Source organism: Folsomia candida, unplaced genomic scaffold, assembly GCF_002217175.1.
Source record: "Folsomia candida strain VU population unplaced genomic scaffold, ASM221717v1 Fcan01_Sc007, whole genome shotgun sequence".
In the NCBI taxonomy this organism is placed as follows: Eukaryota; Metazoa; Arthropoda; class Collembola; order Entomobryomorpha; family Isotomidae; genus Folsomia; species Folsomia candida.
The window spans coordinates 1,378,813-1,404,854 of record NW_019091199.1 but is presented as its reverse complement, the minus strand read 5'-3'; the positions used below and the strand labels follow the sequence as shown (position 1 = coordinate 1,404,854).

At 40.0% G+C, this 26,042-nt stretch overlaps 3 protein-coding genes across 6 annotated transcripts in view; 1 reads left to right on the top strand and 2 right to left on the bottom strand.

Moving 5' to 3' along the window:
* The first annotated feature begins 167 nt into the window (after window positions 1–167).
* LOC110852399 (kynurenine--oxoglutarate transaminase 3) lies at window positions 168–5,514 on the top strand. Its single transcript, XM_022100466.2, has 7 exons — window positions 168–866; window positions 974–1,133; window positions 1,547–1,696; window positions 1,775–2,008; window positions 2,842–2,999; window positions 3,211–3,503; window positions 5,081–5,514. The coding sequence occupies exons 1-7, from the start codon at window positions 784–786 to the stop codon at window positions 5,308–5,310; spliced, it is 1,308 nt and encodes a 435-aa protein (XP_021956158.1). The 5' UTR covers window positions 168–783; the 3' UTR covers window positions 5,311–5,514.
* Window positions 5,406–7,342, bottom strand: LOC110852400. Of its 3 annotated transcripts, none has more exons than XM_035854027.1 (5): window positions 7,082–7,342; window positions 6,320–6,925; window positions 6,175–6,244; window positions 6,002–6,087; window positions 5,406–5,926 (listed from the first exon to the last, which is right to left on the bottom strand). In XM_035854027.1, the coding sequence occupies exons 2-5, from the start codon at window positions 6,422–6,424 to the stop codon at window positions 5,564–5,566; spliced, it is 624 nt and encodes a 207-aa protein (XP_035709920.1). In that variant the 5' UTR covers window positions 6,425–6,925; window positions 7,082–7,342; the 3' UTR covers window positions 5,406–5,563. The 3 variants fall into 3 exon arrangements, with proteins under 3 accessions (XP_035709920.1, XP_021956159.1, XP_035709921.1); XM_022100467.2 differs by having other exon boundaries at window positions 6,320–6,913; XM_035854028.1 differs by having other exon boundaries at window positions 6,175–6,203; window positions 7,082–7,340.
* Window positions 7,343–7,674: 332 nt separating this feature from the next.
* Window positions 7,675–26,042, bottom strand: part of LOC110851724 (syndecan) — a 55,554-nt gene continuing 37,186 nt past the window's right edge. Inside the window, exons 3-6 of one of the 2 annotated variants that reach the window (XM_035854001.1) lie at window positions 12,569–12,878; window positions 11,088–11,144; window positions 10,827–10,905; window positions 7,675–9,915 (exon numbers count right to left, since the gene is read on the bottom strand). In XM_035854001.1, coding sequence (XP_035709894.1) covers window positions 10,862–10,905; window positions 11,088–11,144; window positions 12,569–12,878 — 411 coding nt within the window. In that variant the 3' untranslated portion in view covers window positions 7,675–9,915; window positions 10,827–10,861. The remainder of the gene's footprint in view (window positions 9,916–10,826; window positions 10,906–11,087; window positions 11,145–12,568; window positions 12,879–26,042) is intronic. The other variant, XM_022099613.2, reaches the window with a different exon arrangement.

Below are 26,042 nucleotides of genomic sequence, written 5' to 3'. Positions count from 1 at the left end.
GTCTGTCCAAGTTTTAGTGCTTGCTTTAAAAGAGAGAGCAGTATGTATGAGCTTATCACACAATTTTCAAGAGATATGCCAGTGCCAAGTGTGAATTTTTTGATAAGCGAGGTCATCCTGCCACTCGAGCAATAGTCGGCTTCGTACTCGTCAGTGAGCACAGAACACTTACTTACTACGAGTAAGCATAATAGATATATGTATATTCGATTTGTGACACTTTTCGTTTAGTCTGTGTGAAGAAAATTTTGAGATTTTTGATTTAACTTGTCCTCATTGTTATTCCATCATCACGAGTCTGAAAAATCGAATCACATCAATCATCATTTCCTCCATACTTTTAACTTTAACTCGTCGAACCACAGCTACCACCACCAACAACCAAGCACATCCATTCTTGGCTCGTCTTCGTCGACTTTCTCTTCACTTTCCAACTTTCTCCCCGTTTCCTCCCCACCTCGTCCGTCCGTTCGTCCATCCATCCACTCGTCTTGCCTTGCACAATATTACCATTCAACGCACATTGGCAAACGAGGGCAGAGGGATTTTCTCATCCTTCCTCTTCCAGTCTCTTCAAGGAGAGAAAGCAACATTCCGGATGTAATAAACCATAAATCTTCACAAGAAAGAGTTTGCCGTCGTTCATACCCTTAAGAATAATTTTAGCGACGTACGGATAGATGGATGTATAGAAAAGTGGGTATAAACTGGACACAACAAGTCTAATCTCCATCAAGTTTTTTTTGTAACAAGCGCGTGCATTTCATACGAATATTTGCCGTAATGACATCCAACGCAGAGCTAAAAAATGGAAATGATAAATTTCAAGTGGATTCGAAGTATCGTGGCCTAGAGAGCAACGTGTGGTAAGAGATGATTCCTGCGCTGAGAATCCTTCAATTACATTTATTTAATTGGAAAATATTGCTCTACAAAGTACTCAATTGGAACTTTTTTAATGAAAAATATTCAGGATCGAGCTCAATTCTCTGAACGACGTTCTAGGGAATTGTGTCAATCTCGGTCAAGGATTCCCTGACTTTCAACCTGCACCTGCCATCGTGGCCGAGTTGGAGAAAGTTTGCAGATCCGATCCCAATTTGTATGCTTTTCATCAATACGCAAGGGCATATGTAAGTAATATATAGTAAGGTAAAGGTTAATACATATAAGGGCCAATGTTTATCTGAGTGAGGGTTACCAACTTGATTTGACGTCGACCTATCCACTTTTTTCCCTATCTGCTCATGAGAAGAAGACAAAAATAAGAGTTCTCTCCTTTTCAGCCTTATTTGCTAGTATTCCGCAAATCCATATTAAAGAAACATGTGGATAGTTTGGTCAACTTAGAGTTTACGTTTGTACTTTCCTTTTATTTCTTCACTTTTGGTCGTTGACGATTGCAAAAGTATCCTTATTGAGAAATTTGTCGGTCCCCATTTCACCACACACACACATTAAGTTAACTTTCATGTGGCTGAAGACTAAACTTTCACCATACACCAAATTCCATCCAAAGTAGACCATTTGGTATTTTTCTTATTAGGGTCATCCAAGGCTTGTTAAAGCACTTGCTGCGCTATATGGGAAACTTTTGGATAGAAGTATTGACCCCATGAATGAAGTTCTAGTTACCGGGGGTGCTTATGGAGCGTTATTTTACACCATCATGGCCAATGTCGGTGCAGGTGACGAGGTAATAGAGCAGCAGCTAAACTTGCGGCATATCAATTTCAATTCGTTGTATGTATGTATGTTATGCTGCAATACGTAGGTGATCATAATTGAGCCGTACTTCGATTGCTACGAACCAATGGTACTTCTTGCGGGTGGGACGCCAAGGTACATTGCTCTAAAGCCAGACGCCGTAAACAGCTCGGCGTCGTCGGCATCCTGGTGCCTTGACATGGATGAACTAGGGAAATTGTTCAACTCAAAGACGAAAGCCATCATCCTCAACACGCCCAATAACCCATTGGGCAAAATGTTCAGTAGAGAAGAACTAACGGTAAGTCCATGAAGTTAAGTATGCAGTCAATTGGTAACGATACAATGCGAGCATATCGTTAATAATTTATATAATGGACCAAGGGACCGACGAGGGTAAGGTCGGCCGTTACGGACGGTGATGTTTGAAAATAAGAGTTAGGAAACGTCCTATATCGTATTAAAGCGATAGGGGTCGTTCAGTTCGAATTGAATTCTCTGATGGAAAAGGAATTAACATGGGTTACAATCGTTCGTTCGTTCGTGATAATAGTGAAATAGAAAACAAAGTATGACTAGCAGAGTTCGCAGATCGAAACCAAAAATTTTGAAGGTTGGCCAATTTTTCTGGATACAACGATGCAAGAAGATGAAGTTAGCAATTACTATGTTATGTATCTAATACCTACATGTAGTTTATGTATATGAACAATCCTGAGACCCATCGGATATACTTAATGCAGCCATTTGGAAATATTAATAGTCATCAGGCAAAGGAAATAATCTGCACACGTTGTTGATGAGATGACCACTAAATTTATTACCGTATCAAATTTTGTAAACTGCTCTAATCCACCATCTTCACTGGACATATCCTGTGCCCTATTTGCATATGCTTTAGTTGGAAATGAGCAAAGAAACAAGATGCTCATGAAATATGAATGATCATGTTATTTACTCATTTCTGGAATATATCATATTTCTTAATTAGCTTCAGGTTTCTTAATGAGGTGGTCGTTCTCTTTTCTCGTCATTAAAACTAAGATTTATAATTCATTTTCCGGATTTAATCTCTGAATTTTCATTCCATCATTTCACATTTTTATATTCCATTAACAATCCTTTTTTACACAGGCTATCGCAGATCTCTGCAAGAAATTCAATGTGCTTGTAATTTCGGACGAAGTTTATGAGTGGCTCGTTTATGACCATAATTCACATATTCGAATTGCATCTCTGCCTGGCATGTGGGAGCGAACTGTGACCATTGGCTCAGCAGGAAAGACCTTTAGGTAATTTAATTTCTCGTTAAACAATGGATTACTATATTAAGAAGAGAGAAGTGAATTTTTGGTCCAACGCAATTAATTTTGCATTAACACCTTTCAAAATAACTGCTTCGTCAAGCTCGTATCAAAATTGCTAAAATTCAAAATTGAAGTGCCTCAATTTTGAATGAGCTGGCCATGGCTTTTCTCCATATTGCGAATATTATTATTTCAGCTTAACGGGATGGAAACTAGGTTGGGCGTATGGTCCCCATCACCTAATACGGAATTTGCAAATTGCCCATCAAAACTGTACCTACATGTGTCAAACTCCAGAACAAGAGGCCGTAGCTGCTGCACTAGAAGTTGAGATAGGACGTCTTGGGACCGAGCAGTCTCACTTTCAGAAATTGACAAAGGAATTGGTCGGCAAGCGGGATGAGATGGTAAAAGCAATTCGAGACGCTGGAATGGTCCCCGTGGTGCCGCAAGGGGGATACTTCATCCTCGTCGACTGGACCCCAATAGGTACATTCAAACTATATGAGTACTCAAATACGCAAATATTAAATCATATGCCCATTGGATGTACATGCTAAGTAGTGTTTTTGCATAGCAATGCATAACAGGTATACATATTTATGTACAACCGGGTTACGCAATTTTCCACATGGTTGCACAAACCAATAAATATACAATTACATTTCTGTCTCATATGAGTTTTTTGCAGTTCACTTTTCCTGAAAATGCAAACAACTAAAATTCAATAATATTTTGTTCATATAAAAGAAACGTTTGCAATTTCTCGTTAACGTTAACCACGTCGGAGGACCGAACATGTTGGGCAATGAAATGAATAGAAGACGTCCTATTGTGTGGGAAATCCAACCTGCGGTTCAATCCAGAGGTGAGATGGGCGCCCGACTCAGTCGGGTTCAACCCGACCCAACCCATACGGGTTTGGGCGGGTTGGGCAAAAAAATTAAGGAGTCGGGCGGGTTGGGTTCGGGCCTAATAGTTCAAGCCGGGCTTGGGCGGGTTGGGCATTTTGGTAGAAAAGTATGGGTTGGGTTGGGTTGAGGATTGGGTTTGGCATTTTAGTTTCACATTCTCTCCATATGGGGCACTAGTGTTGTCTTTACCCATGTGCGTGCAGAACGCAATACATTTCTTTTTTTTGCAAATCATTTCGGTGCCAAAATCAGAAATCTAACTGGATTTATCTTTTAATGTTTCTGTCGACGTCGGCAGTTCGGATATTCTACTTTCGATAACCACAATTCCAGCACGTTGATGTTTCCTTCTATGTATTACTACTTCTTTTTTTTAACTTTACAACAAAACTACAAAATGCTTGAAGAAATTTGCTCAAAATCATGAACACAGTTTTTGAGCAAGCAAATTAAATATTATTGAAGGTAAATAAACATTTGAAATTCTCATTTGCTGTTGCCCTCTTTTGTAAAATATTGGGGCGAAATGAGACGGAGTTGGGTTGGGTTGGGTTGGGTCATTTTTTGTTCTGGTTTAGTCGGGCTTGGGCGGGTTGGGCAAACAAATGCTAAACTTGGGTTGGGTTGGGTTGGGTCGAACTGCAAACTGTCGGGTTGGGTTGGGTCGGGTTTTTTTAGCACCCAGGAAAGTCGGGCTTGGGCGGGTCGGGTTTTCAAAAACCTTGACCCATCTCACCTCTGGTTCAATCTTTTCATGGATATTTTCCATTATATGTAAAATTCAGGAGCAAACAGTTCCTAGTAAATCCTGAAGTGAATTCGTGGCAGACCAAGACTCGTGCCTATTAACATAGTGCTCATTCATGCATAGTTCTGTGTGTGCATACTCAGCCCTCCTCCAGGCACCCAGGCTTGTCACTACTGCATAATCTATTTCATTGTCAACCAACTTTCACTGCATGCGATGTCACCGTACCACGACCTCAACGTTCCCCATGTCGCCAACAAATAAGTCATTATTCTCTTGTTAGCGTAGACAAATTTCTCGGTTCGATCTATTCATTATTATTTTGCAAGAAGGTTGGCCGGTGGTCCATGTCGTACCCACGCTTTTCTTATCTCAACTTGTGTTTTCTTTCCTTTGTCCCATAGAGTCAACAGTCGACCTCGAGAGTGAGACGGATCAATGCGAAGATATAAGATTCGTAAAATGGTTGGCAAAGAAAAAACAGCTCTTGGGGATACCTCCATCTGCCTTCTATTCTGCAGAACATAAACATTTCGCAAGAAATTACATTCGTTTCAACTTTTATAAGAAGACTGAGACCTTGGAGAAAGCAAAGGAAATTTTGAAACTGCTCCAGGCTCCCAACCAGAAATAATGCACACAAACTTTTACCTTTATTTGGGTCACCAAACAAATCTGAACTCCTTTTAAACAATGAAAATTGCAACTTGGAGGGCATGCTTGCTTTTATTTACTTAATGGGCTAATGAGACCCACTAATTTGTTCTAATTTACTTTTATTGTAAACTAACTGCGTATATGTCTTGTGACAAATTAATAAATTATTCGAAATACCTTATAACTGCACGCACATACGCATTGCTATATATTTTTAAGTATACAATTATTTAGACCGTAATCTCTGAGATGGTGCCCAACTTTCCCTTACATTCTGCAGCAACTACTTCTGATACATTATCAAGCGGAACCTCACTGACACTTTCTCCTGCACCGAAACTGAAAGTAGGGGAAACAGCTCTTTTGCTGATATTATCATCGTGGAGAGCAGGCGACTTGGATTGATGGCGCAACGTAAGTAGACAAATACACTGAACAATGTGAAACGTAGTGAAAGCAACCTCAAATCCGTAAATCCATATCCGAAGTTTTGATCTCGAGCTGGACACAAGATTTGGATAGATTGTCGAGGTCAAAACCACAAATCTTGCCACACAGTAGAGAAACCAGAGCTTAATCATACAAACTACGTCCTGCAAAACAGTATACGAATATATGCACATATATAAATTTATAGTCATATAAATTTAACAAATAATAGGATATACCCTCCGGACCCCTTCGTAGAGAACAATAGCTGACGCTATTTCAAATGCTTGTAATCCAAGAACAAGCAAATTATGCACGGTTGATTCTGTGTAGAACAAATTCATTAGTGACGCATTTTGTGAGTGCGAATATTACAGCGTTGCACAATAGAATTATACAAATTAAGGCCTACCTGTATATTCGGCGGAGACCGACCTCAGCCTGCGGATCAGTAGTATCACCAAAATTATGAGCCCCAGAAGCTATAAACTCAGAGTATCTCATTATTTTATTATGAAAATTACGTAAACTGGTTGAATATGTATGTGTAAACTTACTGCATCGATTAAAGCAACAACACGACAAACTTTTTGCAAGTTTTTGCAATATTTTAATATTTTGTCAAGTATCAAAGTGCAACCAGTATGCAAGAAAGTGCACATTTTGTTATGAGATAAATCTTACAATAATGTTACTGCTGCTGGGTTTAGGGTTTTAGACAAATTCTTTATCATTTGCGGATTACAACCGTACATCCGGTCAAACTTCTTTCTCAACTTTACTCTATTATTTATTATGTACAAAAGTTGCTCAACACTTCCAAACAAGTGTGACAAATAAATACGTATTACTCATCTTTCTTGTAAGCCATACACATTTTCTTACAATTTAACCAGCCTCTCCGTTATTAATTATCGGTGGGAATTTATAGGCGGAGTAACTTCATATGCTCAACTAATTGAGTCGTACTTATTTAACGAAATCTTGAGGGGGAGCCGGAGAAGGGGCACAACAACGGAGCGATAATTGGAGGGTTGGGCGTTGTGGAAGTGAATATATTTAATTGTCAACTCGACTCGATTTCTCCCGTTCACTGCTTTCTCGGTAATTTGAGAGTGTTTCCGGTCTCATGGTCTCCCTCGTCTCTCCATCTGGAGAACATTCTAATGAAATCACCGTCGAGGAAATAAAATTAAATCCTCATGAAATGCGGAAAGCGTAATGTCATATCATTAGAATAATTAATGTTACAAAGGAGCCTGCATGAGCGGCTTGGATGAAAGTCTCACTTGCAAAAATTGAAATATGAAAGCACTTACCACGACGCTTGTAGAATGTGTATTTCAAAAGTCCCCTGAGATTTTGCTTTGATGATGAATGGGAGTGACACGTGGAAACGATGTTCAAGAATATGCCAGCCATTTTTTATGGTTGCAATCATTGCTCATAAAGTCAACGTCCCCCTTGTGGCCAGTGTCGCGAATAACTTTTTATGTAGTGAATTTAGGAATCTGACTGAGGATTACGTATGCCATGTTTGCATCTGATTTGCATACACCTAAAAGGCATAATTATTACGCATGTGAGCAGCAGGCAGTATATACATATACGTATACAGCTTGATAATAAATTAATATCAATGTCACTGGCATGTGTATGCAATTCTGATTAAGAATAATATGATTTTTTCTTGGACGTTTATTACCATCAATACCTACCAATTACTGATTTTGATTAATATGACCAATGATCATTGCCCATGCATACTGCGCTTTTATTTTAAATTTTTGTTTCTATCATCTGAGGTTTTGGATTATGATAATTTCAACGTTTCAGATATGCAAATTTTAATGATTACCAAATGCAAACGTATGTAGAAAAAATAATTCATGCTTGAACACATTATTTTTCATATTTTTTATCAATCCTTATTTTATTAATTTTACTTTGTATCGGAATCAAATTTGAACTACTATTCAATCTGAATTACTTTAGCTTTGCGATTATTGATTATTATGTTCTATTTGTAACCATATTTCATACACCTAACATCCATTTTATATCTTATTATACTATGTATGCATTCGCATCATTACATTTCATGTAAATAGCATTACAACATTGCTTCACATATGTATGTATTTATTTATGTAGTACGTACGACGGGTACAAGAAGTTTTTATATATCAAAACTAAACACGATCAACGATCACGGCGACAACGACGCATTCATCATATTTTTGATGATGAACTTATTTACCCAAACACAGACACACGACATTACACGCAATTCGAATCTCATCCGTTCACTCAAATTCACTCCAATACAGCAATAATTGCAGTGATGACTTTCAAGGGCAAGCGTTAATAGCTGCACTTAATAATTTCCACGAGGATCAAAACTACACGTTTAATTGTTTCTGCATCCTGCTTCTGACCCAGCAACATACACACAACTCGCTACATGTATGTAATGTCAAATATTTAGTGGGTTTGTCAAAGGTTAATAATAATAATATTCCAGTCTGAAATCAAAATTGTGTCAATTTAAATGCAACAATTGAATGTTGAATAGCAGCAATAACAATAAGTAGCAGTAATCGTGGTCAGTGGAATTATTTTCTTATTACACTTTTTAATATTTCATCCATGTTCATCCCACCACCTTCGCCCCTTAAGCGTCCGTCTTATTAGCAAAAGTTGGTTAATTAATTGCCATGAATCATCTTATTCGTTCACACACATTATCCAGTTCCGGGTGCCTTATGTATCTCATCAAATGTGTAATACCCGAACAAGACTATTGCTAAGTTGGTATTAAAAAACCATGCATGATGGGTTTCTTATAAATACGTCTAATTAAGTAGAACGGAACAAAAGCTGGAGTCATTTGTTAATTTATAGGTACATGTACGGATATAATGGCATATTCCAAACAATCGTATCATATGTAACACTGATTGCTAGCGAAGTGGCTTGTTCAAGACGTATAAAATGTAGATTTAGGACTGACTTTGAACATTTTCTTAACTATGGTGGATAACATTATCGCTCATATGTGATCAACACCATATGTTGAACTGACGATCAATAGTTTTAAAGATATAATTTAGTGGGAAGTGGGTAATTTTAGGGTAAAAGCAGCTATGCCATATTATTGAATTCTGAACAAAAACATGCACGACGACGAGAGGATGGACAGTAGTCAAATTGATTTAATTTATTGTACAAAACTAGGTATGTGGGTCATGATTAGAGTTTACATATACTGTCAAGGTGAAGGTATAATGAATATCAAGAGTAGGGCGTATTTTTAGCTGCTGCTGTTCCTGGAAGCTTAGGTTATTTCATGGTGGAAAATTCTTCTACAATGGATGTTCACAATTTTCGGGATTTATATAGATTGAGTTTGGTAAATACAAACCGCAGATGGTACTCTAAGGAATCTAGTGATAAGTTAGATACAACTTTCTCCATCAAAACTAAGGTACTTTAACAGAGATGAAATTCCGTATATCTCGCCTCTTGATCTTACAACATTGGATTGATTTCTGGACTCTTCGTCGATACAAAATTAACAAGTTCAAACTCAATGAATATCTGCTGCCATTGCTCAATTTATAATCAAATTTATAAAATAATAAATGCTTAACAAAATATCGTAACGTTTCATCTATTTATCGTAGATAACCTTCCAATTAGTAATAACGGTATAATATATGTAAATATGTATGTATATAATCATGGCATTCGCTTGTTGATTTGTGTATGTAGGTCATTCTGGACTGAGACTGGCTTGTAATTAGAACTAAACGGTTGGTATCGAATGAAAATTAGTGTAAACTTAACATCAGTGACGAACTAGTTAACTAGCGATGATCCGTAAGTATATATTTAATACGATGATGATGATGACGACGACGATGAGTAAACGGTAATAAATATCTCTTCTGAATCAGTTGAATAAAAGAAGATGACCTGTCGAATGGCGCAGGAGAAGAAGGATGACAATTGACAATAATTTACATCAGTTCCAGAGACAGGTTGGTAGTGTTTGTAAGATTAAGAGGAGTAGGTAGTTGCTATGCGAAGAACTCCTTGGACTTCCCGTACGAGGGGGTGGTCCGTTTCGAGTCGTCTAGCACGTACGAGCCTTCATCACAGATATTTTCAGTTAGCTTAATACCTTCCCGACCACGGAGGAAGAGAAACTGGTGAGGTTCCTACAACCCTGATCAGAGCACAATTGTGTCTTTTGTCTTTGTTCCAAAATTAAGACAACGCATCATTTATACAGATGTACATAGTGGGATTTTTCTTAAAGACGTTCCGAGTAAAACATAATATAATGCATAACATGAATGTTTTTGCACTCACTGATTAAAAATTGTTTGACTTGATTTTCCAAATCTTTAGACTAATTAATTTTAACTAAAAAAACAGTGTGTCTAATTAGGGGTTTAGGAACCCCGGTAAGGGCGGTTCATAAATTCAATACTTGCAAAAAATATATGGCAATTTAACGATATTCTAAACATGGCGGCTGCTAATATTTGAAATATGGCGAATTTTTTTTAGTATCATCTAAATTATTCATATGCATGAAATAGTGGGTGTGGCTATTCTAAAATGGAGTTATCGGTATACAGATTTTGATTATTTTAGTAAAAGGATATTTGACCTATTTTTTTAATGATTTAATAAAAAAACCTTCGATTTCGATCACAAAGATGTTTTCAAGATCTGATTACAAAGGTTTTTATCAAATATGCAATAAAACCCCTTCGAACGAGAAAAACTATTTCAAATGGACCCCTTTTTAGCTACATACTCCGAAGTGTCTCACGATGATGCCGTATCACACGTACTTTTCATGCATGCATTTTAATAATTGAGATGATTAAGAATAAAATATCATAAAAATTAATATATTAAAACAGCTCTCGCAAAGTTAGGAGGTGTTACACCCACCACCATGTTACGAACCACATACATTTTTGTAGATCCCCATTTAAAATATCTTTCAATGACCATATTTTGTGCAGGTATGCAAACGACCCTTACCAGTCATCGTCATATTGGTCTGCGAAGGTATTAAGCTAAAATGTCTGGCCTTCATCCTTTTTCCGCATTCTGTACACGACTGTATTGGAAAAAAGTGACTCATGTTAAGCTATCATCTAGCAAATTAATTCGCATCATGGAAATGCAACCGATCTCACCAAACAAACATGAATTCAAAGTTATTTAATACGCCCAGTTAATAATTCCGATTTGTTTGGTGATACGTATGTATTCCCAGAATTGCATGTATCTTTCACACACCGAACATGACGAGCAGGATCGCACACAAAAGACCCACAATGGCCCCACATATGATGGCTGCAAAAAAGATAAATTAACATTAAATTCGCAATCCATACCATATATGTAAAGCTACAAGAACACAGCCTGCATTATCGCAGGACCGGGGAGATGGCATTATGAGGATGGTGAAAAGGGGTGGTTTAATAAATCAAGCGTAGTAATTAAAGCCATCAACAAAATTCGCACTCACACAACCCTCGTTTATCTAATTGCAATATAATGGTAATCTGAGAGGGACAAATTCGCAAGAAAATAAATTTCAATAAAATTCACCTGCATGCATTTGAACACTAAGATTTTAAGTACCATAAAATTTGTCAACCTCATGATTCACTAGATTTGCAAAAAAATGCAACATTTTCCTAAAGCCAAATGTCAACGAGAAGTAAAATTTATTATGGGTGATTCGTTTAATTTAGAGGACAGAAAGCCAACAAAATTGAAAGATGACAAGCACCTGCAAAGTTTTCTGCAAAATATTATGAGTTTGAAGCTAAACAACATTTGGTGGCCACCTACGCACAAGTTTTATACTTGCCAGCAGCTACATGGTTTGAAACACCAAGGATAGCAACCAAACGTTGAAAATAGGGCATGAACGTCAAATCTATGTATGTAGGTCATATACTTTTCTGCGTATGACAGTTGCATGGTTAAACAAATTCTGCCTAAATCCTACAATTCCTGAAACTTGTGATTAGCAAGCATGTTTCTATTGATTTCATCCGATTTCAAGCATGGTAATTATTCCCAATTAGTAACATAAACTCCAACTCTGAAGTGCAAACAATCAATACAAAGCTGGCGTATATTTATTTATAGATATACGATGTATGCATGTATGATATAACTTTCACTGGAACTGTAAGTAGGTATGAACTTATTGTCTTAAATTCGCTCAAGGGGAAGAAATAATCTCGAAACTAACTTTGCAAAGGTGGAATGGAAGAAATAAATAAGGCGAGTCTCGGAGCAAATCCAAATTCCCTTCGCTGAAATATCAGTTATCCAACTCATAAAGGAAACACAACGACGAGGATGGAGTAAAAGCTTTCTCTTTCCATTGTCCTCGTCGTTACGGAACTTGATAATTCTTGAGACATGGACAGAATAGAAACACTTGGCCTTATCGATTTATTATCCACATCTACTTAATCCCACTTTCTCCATTCTTTGACCATCATTCACTCAACTGTGCTCCGTATTTAATTTTCCATTCTCACAAACTTCTCCTTACGAAACCTATTGTTCCCCAAAAAAGCTGAGCATTTTCTACTTGACTGCATAGAACGTAAAATAAAAGAGAGGAATAATAATAATAATAATATTTTCGGTGAAAGTTTCCGACGATTGATACAAAACTCGGAAATTTGCCAACTTTGTCGTGAAATTAGCATAATTACAATAATGCATTAAGAATATCACTGCTTGCTTCTTACCTGCCAGAATACCAGGCTGAGAGAAGAAGGAGGCAGGAGTGTCCTCCTTGTGATTGAAAATGTTTGTTCCCTCGCCTGTCGGAAAGTTGATGTCGTCTCCTCCCACATCTGCTTTCCCCGTTTCTGTGATGTCGATGGGGCCGACGGCGCTCTTGGGTGTGGTTTTTGGCGGGGGAGGTAACTTTACGGTCGTATCCTCATCATCGTCACCATTCCCCGAACCGGATATTTCCAGGTCGTCCATCCCTCTCGACCCCACTCCCGAACCTTCATCCTCCAAAAACAAATCTTGGTCTATTTTGGATGACAGCTGTAACAAACAAATCAAAATTTCGTCAGTGGGGTGCTTTTCTTACTCTGTAAGAAACATAAACATTTTCGTCTTCTCTCCTTCGTCTGGCTTGTACCGTGCATACTTTTCTCTCTACTTTTATGTATTATGGGTAAAAAGTAGGAGCATTATGTCTAAAACTCTGCCAACTTTTGGGTCTCTTGCGTCCCATAGCGAAATTCCCATCCCCATTTTCTAAGCCATTATACAAATGCAGCACAATTTAGCATTACCACCACCACTACTGTCTGTTTACAGAGATGATGATAGCAATAATTTATTGACCTGCTGAAGAAATCTCGAGGCTTTTGACGTTTGGTGTGCCATCAAGTGGAAGTGAGCAGAAAGCAATTTACACAGAAAAGAAAGCAAACTTGTAGGCGAAAGAAGAAGAATAAGGCTAAAAGCATAACTCCATTTACTTACAATAAATGGAAGCTTATCTTTGAGGGTAAAAAATGGAACGAGTCAATAAACAACTTTGTCTTGTCAGTCATAGCTCCCTAGCTCACGAAATATGGGATATTCACCATTTCAGACAGCAAACCAGTCTCGAAAATGCGTTTAAAGCACAAATACAATCACATTGGGCGAAAGCCGTAAATCTCCACGAAAGAACCAACTCTGAAGAGGTAACTGCATTACTCACTCGCAAGTCAAATCAAATCAGCCCAGGCAAAAACGAAGCCATTAAATATTTATGTGCAAGCAATTCTTAAAATTATGCACCATGTCAAGAGTGTCTTCTTCTAGATACACCGTGAATTATATACAAGACTAAATACAAGACACTCCTCGACTGCATATTCCACGAGATAATCAAGTTCCTTAATTTAAATTTGTATCCGCGTACGGGGGAGATAATCCCAATCTTGACAAGCACAACCACTAACCGGGATGACCAGACTAAACCAACCATAATCCCAATTTAATTTAAATTAGAAAATATACTGAAAATATGCAAGTGGTGAAAACCCTTGCATTTTCATTTCACTTTCATTTCTGGAATCAATTAACCGATCTATTCCTCCACCACGTAATTTGCATAACCCATTATGAAGATAGTTTCACACAGAATGGAAAATCTTCTAATCACCAAAAGCTATGTATAAGGCTGGCGCTGATTAGCGAACATGGGACAAATAATGACTCAACAAAGCATGAACATTATGCAAAATAAGTACGCAGGAACCATGAAAGAACGAGCGAAAGTGAATTTCGCATTTGCACAAGTAGCACGTGGATGATGATGGTCTTCATGTAAAAACATTCACCCAAGTGAAAACAATGTTTAAATTTATATGCGGCCATCTGCTGCTGCCTCATCTCCAGTAATTATATTTCTCCTCTTTCACACACGCACACACACACACTTCATGTTCACCCAACACCATGAGCCAGCCGAAATTATAAGTAGTACGCGTACCCGCAAATTTCAGACTAGGCTTAAAGCACAAAATAGTTATGCTCCATGCACCAAGTCCACAAATGACAAATGAGATTAGATGATCATCTCCTCATCATCAGGAAGGAGATGAGGGGTAGTCATTTCACTACCGGATATTGTGAACCTTTTGTTGCATCTGCGACCAACCAATCGACCACACCAATCAACACAGGCTGGTGTTGAACCACACATTTGGTTGAATTATCCCAAAGTATGCATAATGGAGTCGAGTGAGCTGGGTTATCTCGAATTATTACAACAATGAGATTAATTTTAATTGAAACAACTTAAATTCAGTTCGAGCCAGGGATTTTCGAGAACGATCTTTAAGTCTATAGATTCCCGTGGTGGGATGTCTGAGTCTCTGAGTACTTTTGTTAGTCCAACAAAATATGTTTAAGTGGAATATATTTTTAAAAATATATTTCACGGTTGACGGTAGCATTTGCAGTGGATGTAAATATGTAACGAAAAGAAAGAAATATGGACCTCCAGTTAGATATTACAGTTAAAAAATCAATATATGTATTTTGCAAACATATTCGTACACATGCAAAAAAATGGAATTTGAATGTTCCAATGCGGCTGTATGTATTTGCATAGAAAACAAGGAACACCATACTTCATTCATACATATTATGCAAGTAAAGTTTGAAAAATTCGAGGTTATTTGATCCATTTTAAATCAAGAAGAGAAACTAACGTGTGACAAATTTTCTGGTCTCAAACCGAGTCAAAATGCAACCTCGAAACACACTATTTAATTGCATTTCTTAGGCTTTTTTTCATTTTACATTCCATTCACGCCAAGCGAAGTACGAGTGAGCACGAGTAAATGAGTGAAATGAAATCCAGGGTCCAACTCCACCGCCTGGACGTAAGTGGGAGTATTGTGCAATAAGACCAATTGGCCAAGTGGCGATGTTGTGCAAAGTGAAATTTTAGGAGCAACTCGAACCCAATCCTCCTAACGAGCCGAGGACGGACACGGAGAAAGTCTTGCAGGATCACTTACCACCACCCAACCCAACACATTTCTCACTCTCAATCCGCCCTCCTCCATCCAAACAGCCACCAATTTATCTGAATCATTAACATCAGCCGCAAGACTGGCTCCTGTTGGCCAGCCCACACGCTAAAACCGCAAATGGGCAAGTGTTTCTCAATCAGTTTACTTTTCTCTCTTTTTATCACGTTCTGGGTTAGTTGGGATCATTTGTAGAAATTTGTTCCAAGTGCGGACATGGTCGAGGAATGAGCTGGAATAAGTTGCTAGAATGTCATTTCAACTATTAACCCACTTTCTAGCCCTCTCACCCAACTTTTTTAACCAGGATCATTTCCTGTAAAAAATTACAAATCTAGAGGTGCAACTAGACATCGTATAAATACAAATATATTGGTATGTCAGACCAAAACTCTGTATTTATTGGCAGCATTGGGATTAGGAGAGGGGTTCTGGCTAGCGTAAGCAACCGCCATTCCATATTTATTAAATTCCGACTTTGTGTGTGTATAGTTGCAACAAATGGTGTGGCGGTGGCAATGAATACTGCCGCGTGGCCTGGTGAACTCGCCTCTGGGCAATTTATTCTCAAAACTTTCTCCTATCTCCTCGTCCTCCGAATCGGCCGAACTGACCGTAGAAATATTTTAAAAAGTTTTTCCAGAGGATTCTCTCTCCGCGTTGCCAACTTCTCTTGTGTTTTATTCATTTATATCAGATGTGCATGCGCTTCATGGGAGAAATGCCAGGGCGAGGAAAGCACGAGGGAGAAAGAGAAATTGGCCATGTTGCACTTTCACCAGCAGTTTCCTCTTTCTGAGAGGAGGAATATTCACTTTTCTCCAAGCCTACCAGCATTTGAAATGCCCTGATGATGGACTCGCTGAGATTCTTGAATTGACGAGATAAGAAAATGCCACTATTTGACTATAGAAGAGCAGCATACATATGTAGGGCACGACAACACGACACGTGCACCCATACCCACCAGCCTTTGCTCTTGTACTTGCTTATCAAGTGAGGCAGCAGGAAGAACATCGTGAAAGCCAATTCTCCGACTCGCAGAGGAGTGCTTTCACTCACTTCATCCGTCTTGTACATGTTCTCCCCCTTTCCTCGAAACAACAAGCCTTTGTTCTGCAATACCCACCCTGATGCTACTTTCATCACTGCTGGTCCAATGAATAGAATAGAAGTGCCATTAATTGTCTGAGCAAAATGATGTCCACTTCTGCCCTTTAAGTCTCCATTTTCCTCTCTGCTCCGCCGATTCACATCAACTCAAGTTTTCTACTTTCCCCAGACTTGATAAAATACCAGCTGACGTGGACAAGTTTGTTTGAGAGCAGACATATTTCTTGGGATTATACGAACTAAATTGTGAGAAACACCAAATGGCTGTGTTCCAACGGTCATGAAGTAAAAGTTGTATATATTTAAGCACAGCAGCAAATCTGATCCCTGTGTCAACAGCCGAGTCAAGCGAAAAAGTTCCACTCGAGTACTTACGTCTCAATCCATTTTTACAGATAATTTGCTAACTGCTCAAAATCGTGCCAAATATACCACAACCGACAGCGTCACACACTGGCCTCAAAAATAGTAACTCATCATAGTTCTTGAGCCATAAAAATGAAGTCTCTATCTCTGCTGGCATATGGCTACGTAAGGTCCGATGAAGGGTGTACCAACGCAAAGAATTTTGAAATATTCAACCTACATTTGAACGTACAATATTTCTCATGGCCAAAATATGCTCAGTCAATTTTCAGGACTTGCACACCCATTCAGAGAGTGAAATGTGACTTTGAGGGCCACGTTCCGTCCCATTTTCAAAAGTCTTCACCTTCCACTCGACAACTAGAACACTTGAATTACAATAAAGATGATGACATACTTTATAAAAATGGGAAAGATCTGGACCACCTTTTATACATATTATATATGCTTTTTTAAAGAGTTTGCCAAATATTCACAGGTCATCGATCCGCTGCTCCTTCCGACATGTTTTATTAAACTACTTCCCTTCGCTATTCTATTCTCAGTGTCGGACAATATTCCAAAAAGAAATGATTTAAACATTATTGAAATAATTTAAACCCTTTACCATTTATTTTCACTTCATACGTCGACAACTTGGCGTTTCGCTTGACGTCAGCATCAATTATTTTAATCCGAAAAATTTAAGGAGTAAGCAAAACATGAGAATGGAATGGCTGGAGCAGAGAATATGTTTCCTGTCTGCCTGACCAACTGACTCAACTTCTAGCCAAACTTGTTCAAATAAGCATAAAAAAGAATAAAAAAGCCGTCTCATCATCAACTACTCCACTCCATGCATTGCATAACATTTTCTTCTTGACGAAAGTTAAGTAGAATTTACTGACACAGCAAAGAAGGCTGAATGATCTGCATGCACATACGTATATGTAGCTGAGGAGACGAGATCGATCTATGGATAGAACAAGGTATCCCCTTTCCACCCCTTTCTCTATCCAACAACTTACCGAAAGCAGACAAGAAAATGCAGATGAAGGAAGAAAAAGTCGACTATTATCATTGCCATTAGTTATAGCTCGTCAGTACAGCACTGGATCCAACTCTTATCCCGTGTATAAATGCACAATCTCTCTCTCGCGTAACTAACGGGTCGCTTATTGTGCTTTAGAACTTCCCGATGATGATTTCCTTCCATTTCTAGCCTTGCTCACTGCGATCTCCACTGCAATGTGGATGATATAATGATATAGTGGCACAGATTTAGGATAAGAGGAAGCAGAACGATTCTTTGGTGGTGGTTCGAAAGAATTCTCTACTTCTCGACTCACGTTCTCGGCTTTCCATTCTTTTATTCCAGCGAGTGGGCAAAAACTATCATCATCCGAGAATCATTCTTCTTATCCGTAGCCCACACACACTCACGCATCAAGCGATCGAGTTATTTAAGCAGCCTCCGACTCAATCCACCCCTTCTGTCCAGTTCGTGCCCTCTCCTCCTTATTATTTTCCTACTCTTCCACGAACGAACCATGCTGTCCACGTCCCTTCAGTTTGTGAACCATTATTAGAGTGGGTCAACTCCACTCAACGATCGGTTGTCAGAAGAATATTATTATCATTACTTTGGTGAATGTTGAGAGGCTCAGAAGGAAAAGGAATTAATTTTGGTTCATTTAAAAAACGGGTCCAGTTCAGGTTTTGGTCTTCCCTCAGCTTCCTTCATGTCATGACTGATTATTAGTGGACATTATCTTTGCCTCTTATTTAGCTATTTATCAACAAGAAGCAGCAGAGCTTCTTTTTTCTATTATTCCAAATGGAGGAATTTGTATGCTATTTAAGTCGAGTTCATGATATCTTTCGTGATGGAAGCTACATAGTCCGGTGAATAACGTACCCAGCACTCAAATTACCGTCGTCGTGTCTGCCACCGCCACCACTCATCGCCGTATTTATTTGACGACCCGACCTCATCGTGAGCAGACAAAGAAAAACGTAACTTTAAAATTCTTCACACACGATCATCTACTACGTAGCTCAGACCAAGTCACAACATTGTGTTGAATTTAACAAGTCTTGTCTGCGTATGACGATAAGGACCAACAACATAAAAATATATATACCTCACAGCTCGTTGAAGATGAGTATGTGCAACACGGTTTCATTGAAATCATTATGTTGACAGAATTTACAACTCGAAAGACTCATCTGCCCTGTCACGCACAATGTCGCACATTGTATTTTCTGTGTAAAGCAGGGCAATTATCACTATCCTACCCACTGTTTGAATATTTAATCATAAACCCATTTCCATTCCACGCACATGAAATCATATGTAAGTACATCAATTTTCTCCACAGTGTAAGGGAGTGAGTAAACGTAGGTAAATTCAGCCTTAAAATCACCCAAGTGTCAAAGCAGAAGGCGAAGAAAGACAGTATTGATTGCCTCCTTAGAGGATGGGATCGACTATAAATTCCGCCAAAGCCGCAACATTACGAATACATATATCGATACTTTCCTCCAGTCTTTACACCTGCACAGACCAACCACCCAACCGCACATTCATAGCTTTAAGAGGGTTATCTCGTACTTCTTTCAGAATTGAATTGAATCAATCGAAGCGAAACCAATCCCACAAATGGGCCATCAAGGACGATAAATTCTCATGAATGGGGAAAGGAAATCAGAAGAGGAATCAGAACCAAGAATTGTGCAGTGGTGTGTGTTACCAGTTGAACTTGGCGCTTGATAACCCACGTGTCTCACATTGTCCAAGCTAATGTCACCTAGCGGCAGTTGGGGCACTATGTTACATTTTTCGTTTCTAGAGGGCGTTTTTCGCTAAAGTGTCAAAACGTTGACGAACACGATAACAACGAAACACACCCTTTAGATCTGCCGAGACTTGATCAAATGAACGGGCACACCCCCTAAACTTGACACTTTACCTGTGACCTGGGCACACCCACTAGACTTGACATTTGACCTGTGACCTTGGCACACCCACTAGATTTGACCTGTGACCTTGGCACACCCACTAGATTTGACCTGTGACCTTGGCACACCCACTAGATTTGACCTGTGACCTTGGCACACCCACTAGATTTGACCTGTGACCTTGGCACACCCACTAGATTTGACATTGGACCTATGACCTTGGAACACCCCCCTGGACTTGACATTGGACCTATGACCTTGGAACACCCCCCTGGACTTGACATTTGACCTGCGACCTGCGTACAACCAATAAAGTTGACACTTTACAGAGTTGACACTCAGAATTGTGGCTTGGGCACACCCGCTACACTTGACCTATGACTTGGGCACACCCACTACACTTGACATTTGACCTGTGACCTTGGCACACCCACTAGATTTGACATTTAACCTGTGACCTGGGCACATCCACTATACTTGACCTGTGACCTCTGTGCCCCACGGTATAGTTGACACTTGACCTGTGCCTTACTAATTTTAATTACCTACAAGCGCCTCCTATCGGATGTTGGCTGGTTTTCAGCGCTAGAGGGCGGGCTTTTGCTTTAAGTGCCTAAACGTTCTTAAAACGTTAGAACAATGCCATACTTCAGAGTTGTGACCGAACGTTTTCCGTGATTAACCCCTAGAGTCCTGAAGAACGTTTTTCGTGGCCACCCCCTTTAGAGTCGTGACTGAACGTTTTTCGTGGCCACCCCCTTTAGAGTCGTGACTGAACGTTTTTCGTGGCCACCCCCTTTAGAGTCGTGACTGAACGTTTTCGTGGCCACCCCCTTTAGAGTCGTGACTGAACGGTTTTCGTGGCCACCCCCTTTAGAGTCGTGACTGAACGTTTTTCGTGGCCACCCCCTTTAGAGTCGTGACTGAACGTTTTTCGTGGCCACCCCCTTTAGAGTCGTGACTGAACGTTTTCGTGGCCACCCCCTTTAGAGTCGTGACTGAACGGTTTTCGTGGCCACCCCCTTTAGAGTCGTGACTGAACGTTTTTCGTGGCCACCCCCTTTAGAGTCGTGACTGAACGTTTTCGTGGCCACCCCCTTTAGAGTTGTGACTGAACGTTTTCGTGGCCACCCCCTTTAGAGTCGTGAAGACCGTTTTTCGTGGGCACCGACTTTAGAGTCGTGACTGAACGGTTTTCGTGGCCACCCCCTTTAGAGTCATGACTGAACGGTTTTCGTGGCCACCCCCTTTAGAGTCGTGACCTAACGTTTTTCGTGGTAAACCCATAGAGTCGTGACCGGACGTTTTTCGTGGTAAACCCATAGAGTCGTGACTAAACGTTTTTCGTGGCCACCCCCTTTAGAGTCGTGAAGAACGTTTTTCGTCGGCACCCCCTTTAGAGTCGTGAAGAACGTTTTTTGTGGGCACCCCCATTTAGAGTCCTGACTGAACGGTTTTCGTGGCCACCCCCATTTAGAGTCGTGACTGAACGTTTTTCGTGGCCACACCCTTTAGAGTCGTGACTGAACGTTTTCGTGGCCACCCCCTTTAGAGTCGTGAAGACCTTTTTTCGTGGGCACCCACTTTAGAGTCGTGACTGAACGGTTTTCGTGGCCACCCCCTTTAGAGTCATGACTGAACGTTTTTCGTGGCCACCCCCTTTAAAGTCGTGAAGAACGTTTTTCGTGGCCACCCCCTTTGGAGTCGTGAAGAACGTTTTTCGTCGGCACCCCCTTTAGAGTCGTGAAGAACGTTTTTCGTGGGCACCTTCATTTAGAGTCGTGACTGAACGGTTTTCGTGGCCACCCCCATTTAGAGTCGTGAAGACCGTTTTTCGTGGCCACCCCCATTAGAGTCGTGAAGAACGTTTTTCGTGGGCACCCCCATTTAGAGTCCTGACTGAACGGTTTTCGTGGCCACCCCCATTTAGAGTCGTGACTGAAGGTTTTTCGTGGCCACACCCTTTAGAGTCGTGAAGAACGTTTTCGTGGCCACCCCCTTTAGAGTCGTGAAGACCGTTTTTCGTGGGCACCCACTTTAGAGTCGTGACTGAACGGTTTTCGTGGCCACCCGCTTTAGAGTCGTGAAGAACGTTTTTCGTGGCCACCCCCTTTAGAGTCGTGACTAAACGTTTTTCGTGGCCACCCCCTTTAGAGTCGTGAAGAACGTTTTTCGTCGGCACCCCCTTTAGAGTCGTGAAGAACGTTTTTCGTGGGCACCCCCATTTAGAGTCGTGACTGAACGGTTTTCGTGGCCACCCCAATTTAGAGTCGTGACTGAACGTTTTTCGTGGCCACCCCCTTTAAAGTCGTGAAGAACGTTTTTCGTGGGCACCCCCTTTAGAGTCGTGACTGAACGGTTTTCGTGGTCACACCCATAGCGTCGTGACTGAACGTTTTTCGTAATAAAATAATAAAATCGTTGTGATTAGAGCCCGCATTGCGGGCTTAAGAGACTAGTTCAATAAGATTCACTCACTCAGCGCGCTATAAGCTCGTTCTTGTATCGAGAGGAAGATAAATGGGTCATCCAAGACAATACAGACCGTCTGATAAATTAGAGGATATTATGAGCACAGAAAGAAGAGCTCGTTAAATGATTTATATAATGGAATTCCCCAAAATGATGGATAGATTCATATTATTATTAGACGGGAGCCAATCATAATGTGAAAACAAACACGTTCAAAACATGATTCCAAGAAGAGCAGACAAATGATGCACAAAACAATCGTATCTGACTCAAAGTTGAGAGACTGCTGTGAAAACTATCCTCCGTGACTTGCTCGGACTTGAAGAGTTGCAAACAAACTTTTATTATTATGCGAACCAAGAAGGTTTTCCCTACGTCAAATTCTGAAATTCAATTAGAAATTTGAACAAGTGAATGACATAGCTCTCTCAAATTATGTGACATTCAAGGAAATCAAACATGAATTCAATCGACTAGGTTGTCGGGAAATTCATATTTTTGTTATCAGACTGTGAAATCTGTCATCTCCGGTTTGTTCTTCCTTTCTCAACATGTTTTGACATTTGGTAAATTAAATTCCTCCAGTTTTGAGATCTGGTGGTGATTTATTAAGGTGGAAAGTAAAGTAGGTCACAAATTTTCCGCTTTTTCCGTGAAAAATCAAACACACAAAAATTTCATCAAATTTCATCAAAAATTTCACACATTTATAACTCCTTGTCAAGTTTGGCCTTGCTAAAAAACGAGTAGAGCACATGGAATGAATCAACGTCAAAATTGTTGTGAAACGTTCGTTGTCAACATGTGTCCTTTTTCCTTCAATATCTGAAACGGAGCAAGACCAGCAGGACAGGAAGAACCAAATGCAACAGTAAACAGGACCAGCACGAGACGACCGAGTAAACATTTTCCAACAACGAAACTTGTTCTAGTCAATCTAAATATCTAAGAAAATCTCTAAACCACACACAAGCAAGACTCCCAGGTTGCATTTATTCGAAACTCAACTCAACTAAGAAACCCGAGCAATAAAATGCGAATTCTGTGGAGGACTGCGAGCGAGTGGGTGAACTGGTGCCAAAAACCAAAAAGAGTAGGTCAGCCATAGCGCAACACACAAGATGACGACGACGGGGATCATACAAATTTACATGGCACGCAGCAGGGTGGCCCAGCATTATAAAACTTCCGCATCGACGACACTGCTTTTCCCGAAATGAAACTGTATGGTGAACAGTGAGCCTCATTGCTGATGCATAAAAAGTGCGACACTGACAGAAGGACAAGTTTACTTAATCATCCAAAGGATGAAAATATCTACCACCACTTTCACTCCGTTAACTAAACTCCTCGCTGCAAGTCGGTCGTCTAAAAAGTAAAACGTATTCTGTTTACTCAACCACTTCCTGGATTTATGATTAATGCTCATCGTCTCGAAACGATTTACAATTTAAACAAAAAATTAGAAAAAATATCAACAGTGGAGCGACATTAAACACACATGCGGCCTTTCCTGCTTTCCTTCCTTCACTCGTCTAGGGGGAAAGAAAGGTAATGTTCAAACAGATGCCGGACTTGAGCTGAGCAGCAGCAGCAAAAGCAGCGACGGAGGTTGGTATACGATATTCGCTGCATGTACAGCTCCCATAACGTGTATTGTCCTTGGAGTCACGTTGAATTGAGTTAAAAAAGGGTTATCAGAAACAGCCAGGAAAGCAAGCAAGCCGCCTAAAAACTAATGCACAACACTGAACTAATGGCCTGACTACTTAACTAGCATAACCCATCTGACCCAGTTACACCGACATTCAATCCCTGAGGAAAAACAAGGATGAGCCAAGTTCGAATTCACTGGTTCTTATCGTTTGTAGAGCGTTTGTATGCATTCCCACAAGGAATATAATAGCGGTTGTTATAAAACACAATTTGCATGGATTATGCGACGTTCAGTGCTTCGCTATGTTATTAAATGTCTCAGAATAAAATGGTGCAGATAATCAACAGTAACAGACGTAAAGCTGATAAGAGCACATAATATTAAGATAAGTTAAGCCGGAAAAATGTCAAAGTGTTCCTTGTTCTACAAGGCGAATTAGATGGGAATACGTAGAAGTCAACAGAGCTCATTTAAATACTTTCTCCGTCAAGTACTAAAGAATATTCAGGAGTTCGTTTCATCGTGAGCCGGCATTCATTCATTGTATCCGGATTCAGCCAGCGTGACAACGGGTCGTGCTGACTAAAAACCGAAAGGAAGGAAAATGAAACCAGAGAAAGAATAAAAAAAACGTATTTCCGCATAACGAATTTCAGTCAAGAGATGAAATATTGCCGACAGGAAAATGAACACGCCTCGTCCTCCTCCTTTGACCTAAACTTTAATCTCTTCTTTCTTCCTCTTTCTCCTTCCCTGCTACTAAATATATCAGCCACGGATAAGTTGGAGAAGGAGGAATAAGTGAGGGATGAGTTGAATTGTGTTAACGAGACCGACACTGCACACACTATGCGCACTGCCTTCATTACTTACTCCTCGCTCTTCCATCATCGTCATCATAGCAGATCGCATTCCCAGTCATTTCAATTGTTCCGATTTTTATTACGTGTCATCCATTCCCCTTCCCAAAGACCTCATCCAGCTCGTCAACTTTGGCAGGCGTAGTGTTCTCCTTCACTGCGTCGTTTGCGTGTGGATTTTATGCGAAAGTCGTATAGCAAGATTATAACTATGTATTTATATACATAAAAAGAGACACCAGTAAAAATGAAATAGACGGAGAAAATCCGGCTCGTCTAGCATAACTAAAATTTAGAGCTGACGACATTAAACTGTCGCCCTATTGTCTAGCAAAATGGGAAGAGATGGCTAAAAAATACAATTCTTTTCAGTTGGATTGTTTGAGAGTAGGAATGATCATATTAAATCGTCCGTTTTATCCCAGTCTCTGCGGAAAAGATGTCCCAATCTCATCGTTTCATTTAATACTTATGACCCCTCTAATTATTATTTAATTGTCATTTATAATTCAGCGAGTAATTCCCATTATTTCGTTTCATATCTGAGGCGAACAGATTGGAGAGGGAGGCAGGCGACGGGGGCGGGTGGAAGTCCATGGACGCATTATGATGGCGTTGGATATTATGGGATCAGTAATTTTGAGGCGAGGGAAGGCCCGCATGATATTATTACATGTTTCAGACTGAGGCTCAAATCGCAAAGGACGAAAGATTAATCGTCCTCGCTTTCTCCTCGCTGCATGATCTCTCTTTTCCTTTCATCGTCGGATTGGAAAAACACGCGCTCCTTCTTTACGACCACCTCCACAACCTCTATTAACAATTTCGGCAGGATTAAATTAAACTCACGTCCCTTCATAAATAAACCCATTTTAAGAGACATCTTTTACTCCTTCGCCAAATAACTCGAAGAGAGAATTTCAGAGTTGGGGGTGCACCACCACCGCAAGGAAATGCAATGTTCCATACGGAGAAAGTGAAAGCAGAGGCAGCAGCATTATCATTAGTCCACACACACACACAACAAATACGATCCTCGGTGGCAGGATACAACCGCTGCAGTTAATTTGGACCTGATTTGGAACATTATTTTATCTGTGGATCTTTTCCAGAGGGTGGAATGTGAATTGAAATGCTGGATGTGACCACCTCCTCATGGACAAAGTTATTTAAGACGGGATCACACTTGGAATGAATTATCGATGGTTTTCTTGCCAAACTCTGGGATTTTTTTTTCAATTCCTTACAAAACCAGGAGGGC